The sequence below is a fragment of the Entelurus aequoreus genome, linkage group LG23, assembly GCF_033978785.1.
Source record: "Entelurus aequoreus isolate RoL-2023_Sb linkage group LG23, RoL_Eaeq_v1.1, whole genome shotgun sequence".
Lineage (NCBI taxonomy): Eukaryota > Metazoa > Chordata > Actinopteri > Syngnathiformes > Syngnathidae > Entelurus > Entelurus aequoreus.
Genome location: NC_084753.1, coordinates 35,112,739 through 35,127,738, shown reverse-complemented (window position 1 = coordinate 35,127,738; position 15,000 = coordinate 35,112,739). Strand labels below are relative to the sequence as shown.

Genomic DNA, 15,000 nt, shown 5'->3' with positions numbered 1-15,000 from the left:
CCACAAAACACATTTTAAGATATTCAACACTGAAGTGGACAGTGCACCCCCGCCCCCGCCCCAATTTGTCACGTTTCATGTGTCAGGTGAACCATGACGAATGGGGCCATGAGAATCCCCTTCCTACTGTTGTTGATAGTCCGGGAAGATGTTCTAAGTCCGGACCTCGGTCTTCTCTCCTTCCAGCCCGAGACCATCCTGACACATTCTCTCTGTTCAAAGTTCCTCCATGTTGTCTCCTGGCAGGACATGCAGAGAACCTTCAGCGGCTACAAGCGCGTGCTGATGTCCCTCAACCTCAGCACGCCACACTTCCCGCCGGCCCACAGCGCGGAGTCACGGGAGCTGAAGGCGGCGCTGAGCTCGGCCAATCGGGGCTGGACGCGGGCGTGCGGCGCTCTGGCGCGCTGGGAGGCCACGCTGCACGCCGCGCTCATGCAGTGTCAGGTGACCAAAACGCCGCCGGCAGCGGAGAGCTAGTGGCGCTGACGTCACCGCCTCTGACCCCCCCCCCCTGGGTGGCATTCTGTGCAGGAGTTCCACCAGACGCTGCACTCGCTGCTGGCATGGTTGGCTCAGGCGGAGGGAAAACTGGGCGACATCGGCGCGCGGCGGCACGACGTGTCGCACGCCGTACGCATGGAACAACGGCACGCACTCACGGTAAGACATTCAATTCTACGCCATGAGACAAATCCTTAACATTTCCCCCTGAGGTCATTCAAAGCCAAGTGTCCAAATCCATGATTTTTAGGTTTAATTTGTTAAAAAATCAAGCATAAAAAGATAGCATTTTAACGTTAGCCTTTTAACTTTAGCATGATGACATAGAACAAGTTAGCATAATTCTAAGATGGAGCCAGGTATTAAAATATACTATTTTAGGTGTAAACATACAAATTTTGCTAAAAAAGCAAGTGTAAAACGTTAAATAGCTAATGTTAGCGGTGTTAGCATACTTCTAAGATGGCGCCAAGTATCAAAATCCATGATTTTTAGGTTTGAACAAACACAATTAGTTTAAAAAGCTAGCATAAGGGTTAGCATTTTAACATTGAACAAGTTAGCATACTTCTAAGATGGAGCCAGGTATTAAAAGGCATTATTTTAGGTAAAAAAAACATACAAAATTAGCTAAAAAGCAAGTATAAAACATTAGCATGCTAATGTTAGCTGTGTTAGCATACTTCTAAGATGGTGCCAAGTATCAAAATCCATGGTTTTTAGGTTTGAACAAACAAAATTAGTTTTAAAAGCTAGCATAAAACGATAGCATTTTAACATTGAACAAGTTCGCATACTTCTAAGATGGAGCCAGGTATTAAAAGGCATTATTTTAGGTAAAAAAAACATACAAAATTAGCTAAAAAGCAAGTATAAAACATTAGCATGCTAATGTTAGCTGTGTTAGCATACTTCCAAGATGGTGCCAAGTATCAAAAGCCATGATTTTTAGGTTTAAACAAACAAAATTTGTTTAAAAAGCTAGCATAAAACAATAGCATTTTAACATTGAACAAGTTAGCATACTTCTAAGATGGAGCCAGGTATTAAAAGGCATTATTTTAGGTGAAAAAAAACATACACAATTAGCTAAAAAGCTAGAATAAAACATTAGCATGCTAATGTTAGCGGTATTAGCATACTTCCAAGATGGTGCCAAGTATCAAAATCCATGATTTTTAGGTTTGAACAAACAAAATTAGTTTAAAAAGCTAACATAAAACGATAGCATTTTAACATTGAACAAGTTAGCATACTTCTAAGATGGAGCCAGGTATTAAAAGGCATTATTTTAGGTGAAAAAAACATACACAATTAGCTAAAAAGCTAGAATAAAACATTAGCATGCTAATGTTAGCGGTATTAGCATACTTCCAAGATGGTGCCAAGTATCAAAATCCATGATTTTTAGGTTTGAACAAACAAAATCAGTTTAAAAAGCTAGCATAAAACGATAGCATTTTAACATTGAACAAGTTAGCATACTTCTAAGATGGAGCCTGGTATTAAAAGGCACTATTTTAGGTGAAAAAAACATAAAAAATTAGCCAAAAAGCTAGAATAAAACGTTAGTATGCTAATATTAGCTGTGTTAGCATACTTCCAAGATGGCGCCAAGTATCAAAATCCATGATTTTTAGGTTCAAACAAACAAAATTAAAAAGCTAGCATAAAACGATAGCATTTTAACATTGAACAAGTTAGCATACTTCTAAGATGGAGCCAGGTATTAAAAGGCATTATTTTAGGTAAAAAAACATACAAAATTAGCTAAAAAGCAAGTATAAAACATTAGCATGCTAATGTTAGCTGTGTTAGCATACTTCTAAGATGGCGCCAAGTATCAAAATCCATGATTTTTAGGTTTGAAAAAACAAAATTAGTTTAAAAAGCTAGCATAAAACGATAGCATTTTAACATTGAACAAGTTAGCATACTTCTAAGATGGAGCCAGGTATTAAAAGGCATTATTTTAGGTGAAAAAAACATACACAATTAGCTAAAAAGCTAGAATAAAACATTAGCATGCTAATGTTAGCGGTATTAGCATACTTCCAAGATGGTGCCAAGTATCAAAATCCATGGGTTTTTAGGTTTAAACAAACAAAATTAGTTTAAAAAGCTAGCATAAAACGATAGCATTTTAACATTGAACAAGTTAGCATACTTCTAAGATGGAGCCAGGTATTAAAAGGCATTATTTTAGGTGAAAAAAACATACACAATTAGCTAAAAAGCTAGAATAAAACATTAGCATGCTAATGTTAGCGGTATTAGCATACTTCCAAGATGGTGCCAAGTATCAAAATCCATGATTTTTAGGTTCAAACAAAATTAGTTTAAAAAGCTAACATAAAACGATAGCATTTTAACATTGAACAAGTTAGCATACTTCTAAGATGGAGCCAGGTATTAAAAGGCATTATTTTAGGTAAAAAAACATACAAAATTAGCTAAAAAGCAAGTATAAAACATTGGCATGCTAATGTTAGCTGTGTTAGCATACTTCCAAGATGGTGCCAAGTATCAAAATCCATAATTTTTAGCTTTAAACAAACAAAATTAGTTTAAAAAGCTAGCATAAAACATTAGCATTTTAACATTGAACAAGTTAGCATACTTCTAAGACGGAGCCAGGTATTAAAAGGCATTATTTTAGGTGAAAAAAACATACACAATTTGCTAAAAAGCAAGTATAAAACATTAGCATGCTAATGTTAGCGGTATTAGCATACTTCCAAGATGGTGCCAAGTATCAAAATCCATGATTTTTAGGTTTAAACAAACAAAATTAGTTTAAAAAGCTAGCATAAAACGATAGCATTTTAACATTGAACAAGTTAGCATACTTCTAAGATGGAGCCAGGTATTAAAAGGCATTATTTTAGGTGAAAAAAAACATACACAATTAGCTAAAAAGCAAGTATAAAACATTAGCATGCCAATGTTAGCGGTGTTAGCATACTTCCAAGATGGTGCCAAGTATCAAAATCCATGATTTTTAGGTTCAAACAAACAAAATTAAAAAGCTAGCATAAAACGATAGCATTTTAACATTGAACAAGTTAGCATACTTCTAAGATGGAGCCAGGTATTAAAAGGCATTATTTTAGGTAAAAAAAACATACAAAATTAGCTAAAAAGCAAGTATAAAACATTAGTATGCTAATGTTAGCTGTGTTAGCATACTTCCAAGATGGTGCCAAGTATCAAAATCCATGGGTTTTTAGGTTTAAACAAACAAAATTAGTTTAAAAAGCTAACATAAAACGATAGCATTTTAACATTGAACAAGTTAGCATACTTCTAAGATGGAGCCAGGTATTAAAAGGCATTATTTTAGGTGAACAAAACATACACAATTAGCTAAAAAGTTAGAATAAAACATTAGCATGCTAATGTTAGTGGTGTTAGCATACTTCCAAGATGGTGCCAAGTATCAAAATCCATGGGTTTTTAGGTTTAAATAAACAAAATTAGTTTAAAAATGTAGCATAAAACGTTAGCATTTTAACATTGAACAAGTTCGCATACTTCTAAGATGGAGCCAGGTATTAAAAGGCATTATTTTAGGTGAAAAAAAACCTACACAATTAGCTAAAAAGCTAGAATAAAACATTAGCATGCTAATGTTAGCGGTATTAGCATACTTCCAAGATGGTGCCAAGTATCAAAATCCATGATTTTTAGGTTTAAACAAACAAAATTAGTTTAAAAAGCTAGCATAAAACGATAGCATTTTAACATTGAAGAAGTTAGCATACTTCTAAGATGGAGCCAGGTATTAAAAGGCATTATTTTAGGTAAAAAAAACATAAAAAATTAGCTAAAAAGCAAGTATAAAACATTGGCATGCTAATGTTAGCGGTATTAGCATACTTCCAAGATGGTGCCAAGTATCAAAATCCATGATTTTTAGGTTTAAACAAACAAAATTAGTTTAAAAAGCTAGCATAAAACAATAGCATTTTAACATTGAACAAGTTAGCATACTTCTAAGATGGAGCCAGGTATTAAAAGGCATTATTTTAGGTGAAAAAAACATACACAATTAGCTAAAAAGCTACAATAAAACATTAGCATGCTAATGTTAGCGGTATTAGCATACTTCCAAGATGGTGCCAAGTATCAAAATCCATGATTTTTAGGTTTGAACAAACAAAATTAGTTTAAAAAGCTAGCATAAAACGATAGCATTTTAACATTGAACAAGTTAGCATACTTCTAAGATGAAGCCAGGTATTAAAAGGCATTATTTTAGGTAAAAAAAAACATACAAAATTAGCTAAAAAGCAAGTATAAAACATTAGCATGCTAATGTTAGCTGTGTTAGCATACTTCCAAGATGGTGCCAAGTATCAAAATCCATGATTTTTAGGTTTAAACAAACAAAATTAGTTTAAAAAGCTAGCATAAAACATTAGCATTTTAACATTGAACAAGTTAGCATACTTCTAAGATGGAGCCAGGTATTAAAAGACATTATTTTAGGTGAAAAAAACATACACAATTAGCTAAAAAGCTACAATAAAACATTAGCATGCTAATGTTAGCGGTGTTAGCATACTTCTAATCTGGAGCCAGGTATTAAAGACACTATTTTAGGTGAAAAAAACATACAAACATTAGTTAAAAAGCTACAATAAAACGTTGGTATGCTAATGTTAGCGGTGTTAGCATACTTATAAGAGGGAGCCTGGTATTAAAAGGCATTATTTTAAGTGTAAACATAAAAAATTAGCTAAAAAAGCTAGAATAAAACGTTGGTATGCTAATGTTAGCGGTGTTAGCATACTTCTAAGATGGCGCCAAGTATCAAAATCCATGGGTTTTTAGGTTTAAACAAACCAAATTAGTTTAAAAAGCTAGCATAAAACGTTAGCATTTTAACATTGACCAAGTTAGCATACTTCTAAGATGGAGCCAGGTATTAAAATGAACTATTTTAGGTGAAAAAAACACACAAAATTAGCTAAAAAGCTAAAATAAAACATTAGTATGCTAACTTTAGCGGCGTTAGCAAAGTTATAAGATGGCGTCGAGTATCAAAATCTATGATTTTTAGGATTAAACAAATAAAATTTGTTTAATCAAATAGCATTTTAATGTTAGCATGATGACAAAGGACAAGTTAGCATACTTCTAAGATGGAGCCAGGTATTAAAAGGCATTATTTTAGGTAAAAAATACACACAAAATTAGCTAAAAAGCTATAATAAAACGTTGCTATGCTAATGTTAGCGGTGTTAGCATACTTTTAAGCTGGAGCCAGGTATTAAAATGCACTATTTTAGGTGTAAACATACAAAATTAGCTAAAAAGCAAGTATAAAACGTTAGCATGCTAATGTTAGCGGTGTTAGCATACTTCTAAGATGGAGCCAGGTATTAAAATACACTATTTTAGATGTAAATATACAAAATTTGCTAAAATGCTTGGATTAAACGTCAGCATGCTAATGTTAGCATACTTCTAAGCTGGAGCCTGGTATTAAAAGGCATTATTTTAGGTGTAAACATACAAAATTAGCTAAAAAAGCTAGAATAAAACGTTGGTATGCTAATGTTAGCGGTGTTAGCATACTTCTAAGATGGCGCCAAGTATCAAAATCCATGATTTTTAGGTTTAAACAAACATTTGTTAAAAAAAGCTAGCATAAAACGATAGCATTTTAACTTTAGCATGATGACATACAACAAGTTAGCATACTTCTAAGATGGAGGCAGGTATTAAAATACAATATTTTAGGTGTAAACATACAAAATTAGCTAAAAAGCAAGTATAAAACGTTAGTATGCTAATGTTAGCGGTGTTAGCATACTTCTAAGATGGCGCCAAGTATCAAAATCCATGGGTTTTTAGGTTTAAACAAACCAAATTAGTTTAAAAAGCTAGCATAAAACGTGAGCATTTTAACATTGAACAAGTTAGCATACTTCTAAGATGGAGCCAGGTATTAAAATGAACTATTTTAGGTGAAAAAAACACACAAAATTAGCTAAAAAGCTAGAATAAAGCATTAGTATGCTAACGTTAGCGGCGTTAGCATAGTTATAAGATGGCGTCGAGTATCAAAATGTATGATTTTTAGGATTAAACAAATAAAATGTGTTTACTCAAATAGCATTTTAACGTTAGCATGATGACAAAGGACAAGGTAGCATACTTGTAAGATGGAGCCAGTATTAAAAGGCATTATTTTAGGTGAAAAAAATTAGCTAAAAAGCTAGAATAAAACGTTAGTATGCTAATGTTAGCGGTGTTAGCATACTTGTAAGATGGAGCCAGGTATTAAAATGCACTATTTTAGGTGTAAACATACAAAATTAGCTAAAAAGCAAGTATAAAACGTTAGCATGCTAATGTTAGCGGTGTTAGCATACTTTTAAGATGGAGCCAGGTATTAAAATACACTATTTTAGATGTAAACATACAAAATTTGCTAAAATGCTTGGATTAAACGTCAGCATGCTAATGTTAGCATACTTCTAAGCTGGAGCCTGGTATTAAAAGGCATTATTTTAGGTGTAAACATACAAAATTAGCTAAAAAAGCTAGAATAAAACGTTGGTATGCTAATGTTAGCGGTGTTAGCATACTTCTAAGATGCCGCCAAGTATCAAAATCCATGATTTTTAGGTTCAAACAAACATTTGATAAAAAATGCTAGCATAAAACGATAGCATTTTAACTTTAGCATGATGACATAGAACAAGTTAGCATACTTCTAAGATGGAGGCAGGTATTAAAATACAATATTTTAGGTGTAAACATACAAAATTAGCTAAAAAGCAAGTATAAAACGTTAGTATGCTAATGTTAGCGGTGTTAGCATACTTCTAAGATGGCGCCAAGTATCAAAATCCATGGGTTTTTAGGTTTAAACAAACCAAATTAGTTTAAAAAGCTAGCATAAAACGTGAGCATTTTAACATTGAACAAGTTAGCATACTTCTAGGAAGGAGCCAGGTATTAAAATGAACTATTTATGTGAAAAAAACATACAAAAATAGCTAAAAAGCTAGAATAAAACATTAATATGCTAACTTTAGCTGCGTTAGCATAGTTATAAGATGGCGTCGAGTTTCAAAATCTATGATTTTTAGGATTAAACAAATAACATTTGTTTAATCAAATAGCATTTTAACGTTAGCATGATGACAAAGGACAAGGTAGCATACTTGTAAGATGGAGCCAGGTATTAAAAGGCATTATTTTAGGTGAAAAAAACATACAAAATTAGCTAAAAAGCTAGAATAAAACGTTAGTATGCTAATGTTAGCGGTGTTAGCATACTTGTAAGATGGAGCCAGGTATTAAAATGCACTATTTTAGGTGTAAACATACAAAATTAGCTAAAAAGCAAGTATAAAACGTTAGCATGCTAATGTTAGCGGTGTTAGCATACTTTTAAGATGGAGCCAGGTATTAAAATACACTATTTTAGATGTAAACATACAAAATTTGCTAAAATGCTTGGATTAAACGTCAGCATGCTAATGTTAGCATACTTCTAAGCTGGAGCCTGGTATTAAAAGGCATTATTTTAGGTGTAAACATACAAAATTAGCTAAAAAAGCTAGAATAAAACGTTGGTATGCTAATGTTAGCGGTGTTAGCATACTTCTAAGATGCCGCCAAGTATCAAAATCCATGATTTTTAGGTTCAAACAAACATTTGATAAAAAATGCTAGCATAAAACGATAGCATTTTAACTTTAGCATGATGACATAGAACAAGTTAGCATACTTCTAAGATGGAGGCAGGTATTAAAATACAATATTTTAGGTGTAAACATACAAAATTAGCTAAAAAGCAAGTATAAAACGTTAGTATGCTAATGTTAGCGGTGTTAGCATACTTCTAAGATGGCGCCAAGTATCAAAATCCATGGGTTTTTAGGTTTAAACAAACCAAATTAGTTTAAAAAGCTAGCATAAAACGTGAGCATTTTAACATTGAACAAGTTAGCATACTTCTAGGAAGGAGCCAGGTATTAAAATGAACTATTTATGTGAAAAAAACATACAAAAATAGCTAAAAAGCTAGAATAAAACATTAATATGCTAACTTTAGCTGCGTTAGCATAGTTATAAGATGGCGTCGAGTTTCAAAATCTATGATTTTTAGGATTAAACAAATAACATTTGTTTAATCAAATAGCATTTTAACGTTAGCATGATGACAAAGGACAAGGTAGCATACTTGTAAGATGGAGCCAGGTATTAAAAGGCATTATTTTAGGTGAAAAAAACATACAAAATTAGCTAAAAAGCTAGAATAAAACGTTAGTATGCTAATGTTAGCAGTGTTAGCATACTTCTAAGATGGAGCCTGGTATTAAAATGCACTATTTTAGGTGTAAACATACAAAATGAGCTAAAAAGCAAGTATAAAACGTTAGCATGCTAATGTTAGCGGTGTTAGCATACTTTTAAGATGGAGCCAGGTATTAAAATACACTATTTTAGATGTAAACATACAAAATTTGCTAAAATGCTTGGATTAAACGTCAGCATGCTGATGTTAGCATACTTCTAAGCTGGAGCCTGGTATTAAAAGGCATTATTTTAGGTGTAAACATACAAAATTAGCTAAAAAAGCTAGAATAAAACGTTGGTATGCTAATGTTAGCGGTGTTAGCATACTTTTAAGATGGCGCCAAGTATCAAAATCCATGATTTTTAGGTTTAAACAAACATTTGATAAAAAAAGCTAGCATAAAACGATAGCATTTTAACTTTAGCATGATGACATAGAACAAGTTAGCATACTTCTAAGATGGAGGCAGGTATTAAAATACAATATTTTAGGTGTAAACATACAAAATTAGCTAAAAAGCAAGTATAAAACGTTAGTATGCTAATGTTAGCGGTGTTAGCATACTTCTAAGATGGCGCCAAGTATCAAAATCCATGGGTTTTTAGGTTTAAACAAACCAAATTAGTTTAAAAAGCTAGCATAAAACGTTAGCATTTTAACATTGAACAAGTTAGCATACTTCTAAGATGGAGCCAGGTATTAAAATGCACTATTTTAGGTGTAAAAAACACACAAAATTAGCTAAAAAGCTAGAATAAAACATTAGTATGCTAACTTTAGCGGCGTTAGCATAGTTATAAGATGGCGTCGAGTTTCAAAATCTATGATTTTTAGGATTAAACAAATAACATGTGTTTACTCAAATAGCATTTTAACGTTAGCATGATGACAAAGGACACGGTAGCATACTTGTAAGATGGAGCCAGGTATTAAAAGGCATTATTTTAGGTGAAAAAAACATACAAAATTAGCTAAAAAGCTAGAATAAAACGTTAGTATGCTAATGTTAGCGGTGTTAGCATACTTCTAATCTGGAGCCAGGTATTAAAGACACTATTTTACGTGAAAAAAACATACAAACATTAGTTAAAAAGCTACAATAAAACGTTGGTATGCTAATGTTAGCGGTGTTAGCATACTTATAAGAGGGAGCCTGGTATTAAAAGGCATTATTTTAAGTGTAAACATACAAAATTAGCTAAAAAAGCTAGAATAAAACGTTGGTATGCTAATGTTAGCGGTGTTAGCATACTTCTAAGATGGCGCCAAGTATCAAAATCAATGATTTTTAGGTTTAAACAAACAAAATTTGTTAAAAAGCATGCATAAAACAATAGCATTTTAACATTAGCATGATGACATAGGACAAGTTAGCATACTTCTAAGATGGAGCCAGGTATTAAAATGCACTATTTTAGGTGTAAACATACAAAATTAGGTAAAAAGCAAGTATAAAACGTTAGTATGCTAATGTTAGCGGTGTTAGCATACTTCTAAGATGGAGCCAGGTATTAAAATGCACTATTTTAGGTGTAAAAAACACACAAAATTAGCTAAAAAGCTAGAATAAAACATTAGTATGCTAACTTTAGCGGCGTTAGCATAGTTATAAGATGGCGTCGAGTTTCAAAATCTATGATTTTTAGGATTAAACAAATAACATGTGTTTACTCAAATAGCATTTTAACGTTAGCATGATGACAAAGGACACGGTAGCATACTTGTAAGATGGAGCCAGGTATTAAAAGGCATTATTTTAGGTGAAAAAAACATACAAAATTAGCTAAAAAGCTAGAATAAAACGTTAGTATGCTAATGTTAGCGGTGTTAGCATACTTCTAATCTGGAGCCAGGTATTAAAGACACTATTTTACGTGAAAAAAACATACAAACATTAGTTAAAAAGCTACAATAAAACGTTGGTATGCTAATGTTAGCGGTGTTAGCATACTTATAAGAGGGAGCCTGGTATTAAAAGGCATTATTTTAAGTGTAAACATACAAAATTAGCTAAAAAAGCTAGAATAAAACGTTGGTATGCTAATGTTAGCGGTGTTAGCATACTTCTAAGATGGCGCCAAGTATCAAAATCAATGATTTTTAGGTTTAAACAAACAAAATTTGTTAAAAAGCATGCATAAAACAATAGCATTTTAACATTAGCATGATGACATAGGACAAGTTAGCATACTTCTAAGATGGAGCCAGGTATTAAAATGCACTATTTTAGGTGTAAACATACAAAATTAGGTAAAAAGCAAGTATAAAACGTTAGTATGCTAATGTTAGCGGTGTTAGCATACTTCGAAGATGGCGCCAACTATCAAAATCCATGGGTTTTTAGGTTTAAACAAACCAAATTAGTTTAAAAAGCTAGCATAAAACGTTAGCATTTTAACATTGACCAAGTTAGCATACTTCTAAGATGGAGCCAGGTATTAAAATGAACTATTTTAGGTGAAAAAAACACACAAAATTAGCTAAAAAGCTAGAATAAAACATTAGTATGCTAACTTTAGCGGCGTTAGCATAGTTATAAGATGGCGTCGAGTATCAAAATTTATGATTTTTAGGATTAAACAAATAAAATGTGTTTACTCAAATAGCATTTTAACGTTAGCATGATGACAAAGGACAAGGTAGCATACTTGTAAGATGGAGCCAGGTATTAAAAGGCATTATTTTAGGTGAAAAAAACATACAAAATTAGCTAAAAAGCTAGAATAAAACGTTAGTATGCTAATGTTAGCGGTGTTAGCATACTTCTAAGATGGAGCCTGGTATTAAATAGCACTATTTTAGGTGTAAACATACAAAATTAGCTAAAAAGCAAGTATAAAACGTTAGCATGCTAATGTTAGCGGTGTTAGCATACTTCTAAGATGGAGCCTGGTATTAAAAGGCACTATTTTAGGTGAAAAAAACATACAAAATTAGCTAAAAATATACATCTAATCCATTATTATTATTATTAAAAAGCAAGTATAAAACGTTAGTATGCTAACTTTAGTGACGTTAACATACTTATGATAAGACGGCGCCAAGTGTCAAAATCTATGATTTTCAGGTATGAACATAGAACATTTTCCAAAAAGCTAACATAAAACTTGATCTTACTACCGTTAATGTTGGCTGTTCTCCAAGTCATCCAGCAGCAGAAAACTTTGTGAGGATTCAACACCCGTTCATACTTTTGAGGCTTGAGCGTGTTGAGACTCTGACCCTCGCTCACCGTCGCCCCCCGCAGGCCCTCCAGGAGGAAATGGGCGCCCGTCAGTCTGAGGTGTCGTCCCTGCAGGCCGTGGCCACGCAGCTCCTCCTGGAGGCCGAGGACAGCCTGGAGGCCAAGGAGAAAGTCCACATCATCGGCAACAAGCTGCGTCTCCTCCTGAGGGACGCCCACGCGCTCCACGCCGCCATGCGGCAACACCCGGTGACCACGCTTTGTCCGGCGGCGACCTGTTGGATAAATGCTTTTGATGTGTGATGCTTACTTTGTGCTCCAGGGGGAAGAGGAGCGAGCAGCAGGACAAGGAGAGACACACCCGAGAAGACGGTATGTACGCCATTTTACTACACGTATACCACAAACAAATGTTTTTCCACGTATAAGTCGCAGATATATACGTTGTGAAATGAGTTATTCACACAGAAATATTCTGTAGATGTTTTTTTACATACCTTAATTGTTTCCAAACGGCATCTGTAACAAGGCAGTAAAACGGCTGATCAAACAAAACAGAAGTCGTCGTCATGGACCCACTAGGACCCTCTACTCAATAACTCCCTGGTGGCGTTTTGGTGAATTTACTGAAGGATTAGTGAAAGTGAAACAATACAAAAAGAATGCCGTTGTAAGTTAATAATACTGACACAGACACTCGTAAACGTGTTAGCATATTAGCTAATGCTAACAACGCTAGTTTGATTACGTTAAGATAGCACGTAGAAATATGCATGAAAACACTCCGACAGACGTCACACACGGGACACTCGGGTTTAAGTGACAATTGTTGTAGTTATATTGTAAAACTTACAAATGTTGCTTGGAGTGATGAATGAAGAGTTTGTACGAGTAGGAAAAATAGATAATAAATGGACAAAAAAATGTGTGTAAAAAAAAAAAAAAAGAAGTCAAACAAAAAATGTGGAAAAAAAAGTAAAACAAATGAATAGTGGAGGATGTACAAAGATGAACAAAAAATATGTAAAAACTAAATATTTACAGAAATTGACACGAGTGAAACAGTGTAAAACAGGAAAAATTGACCGAAAAAAATCGAAAAAATACTTGACAATTTCATAAATCGACAAAAATGTGTAAAAAAAATAAATGAAACAAATGGACACAAATGAACAATAATGTAGAAGCATGTACAAAGATGAACAAACATTTACAAAAATATAAAAACAGCAGTTTACAAAGATGTGTAAAAATGTAAGAAAGTAATAACACACATTTATAGAAATATAATGACATCGACAATAATTAAACAAAATGTTTAAAAGTAAAAAAAAATTACCAAAAATTAACGAAAAAAATAAATAAACAATTTATTTTTATAAACGGCTAAAATTTGTTAAAAAAAAAAAAATAAAACGAATGAACGCAAATGAACAATAACGTAGAAGCATGTACAAAGATGAACACAAATGTACACAAATGAAAAATATACACACGAGTTAAACATTTGACACAAATTAACTAAAAAGAACAAATATTAAAGATTTGGCAAAAATGACAAACATTTACAAAATGGGCAAATATTGGTGAAATAACACAAAAATGGACACAAATGAACAATAATGTACAAAGATGAACCCAATTTTACAAAAATTGACAAAATTTAAAAACTAAACAATTGGAAACTTTACAAAATGGAGAAACACTGGTCAAATAGCACAAAAATGGACACACGTGAACAATAATGTACAAAGATGAACACACATTTACAAAACTTGACAAAGAGGAACACCAATGGACAAACTGTAAAAAAAAAAAAAATAATAATGGCCAAACAAATATTAAACATGGACAAAAATTAAAAATAAAAATAAAAAAATCCTAAATTTACAAAATAAGAAAAAAAACTGACAATAATTTATTAAATGGGGAAAATGTGTCAAAAAGTCTAACAAATGAACACAACTGAACAATAATGTAGAAGCATGTAAAAAAGATAAACATGTACAAAAAAAAAAAAAAATGGATACAAGTTAAAATTTGACAAAAAATGACTAAAAGGAACAAAACTAGGCAAAAATGAAACAAAATGACAACAATAGAAAACAATGAAAAGACTTGACAGAAAAGTGGAAAAAATACATAATGGGGAAAAAATGGTGAACTAGCAAAAAAAATTACACAAATGAACAATAATGTACAAAGATGAACACCATTTTACAAAAATGGACAAAAGCTAACATCTTGACAAAAAGGAAAAAATGGATAAACATTCAACAAACTAAAAAAATTGCCAAAAAATATTAAAACATGAACAAAAAAATGTTTACAAAATAGAAAAAAACGCAGAATTAAAAAACTGACAATAATTTATTAAATAGCAAAACATGTGTAAAAAAGGTAAAACAAATGAACACAACTGAACAATAATGTAGAAGTATGTAAAAAAGATAAACATGTAGTTAAAAATTTGACAAAAAATGACTAAAAGAAACAAAAATTAAACAAAATTACAGTAATAGAAAAAAATGAAAAGACTTGACAGAAAAGACAAAAATGTACACCAAGGAGGAAAAATTGGTGAACTACCACAAAAATGGACACAAATGAACAATGTACAAAGATGAACAAAATTTTACAAAACTTGACAAAGAGGAACAAAAATGGACCAAAATTTAACAAACTGTAAAAAAAAAAAATTGGCCAAACAAAAATTAAAACATGGACAAAAGTGAAAAGAAAAATTCCAAAATTGACAAAATAAAAAAAATACTGACCAAAGTTTATTCAATGGGGAAAATGTGTTAAACAGTCAAACAAATGAACACAACTAAACAATAATGTAGAAGCATCTAAAAAAAAAAAAAAGTACAAAAATTTTAAAAAAATGGACACGTTAAAATTTGACCAAAAATTACTAAAAGGAACAAAATTGGACAAAAATGAAACAAAATGACAACAACAGAAAAAAAATTAAAGACTTGACAGA

The 15,000-nt window shown here is 32.4% G+C and overlaps 1 protein-coding gene across 1 annotated transcript in view; it reads left to right on the top strand.

Annotated features, from left to right (window-relative positions):
- Positions 1–15,000, top strand: part of LOC133640786 (nesprin-2-like) — a 94,843-nt gene that overhangs the window by 73,916 nt on the left and 5,927 nt on the right. The window contains exons 16-19 of the mRNA XM_062034431.1: positions 247–447; positions 535–663; positions 12,075–12,260; positions 12,334–12,383. Of these exons, the coding sequence (XP_061890415.1) occupies positions 247–447; positions 535–663; positions 12,075–12,260; positions 12,334–12,383 (566 nt within the window). The remainder of the gene's footprint in view (positions 1–246; positions 448–534; positions 664–12,074; positions 12,261–12,333; positions 12,384–15,000) is intronic.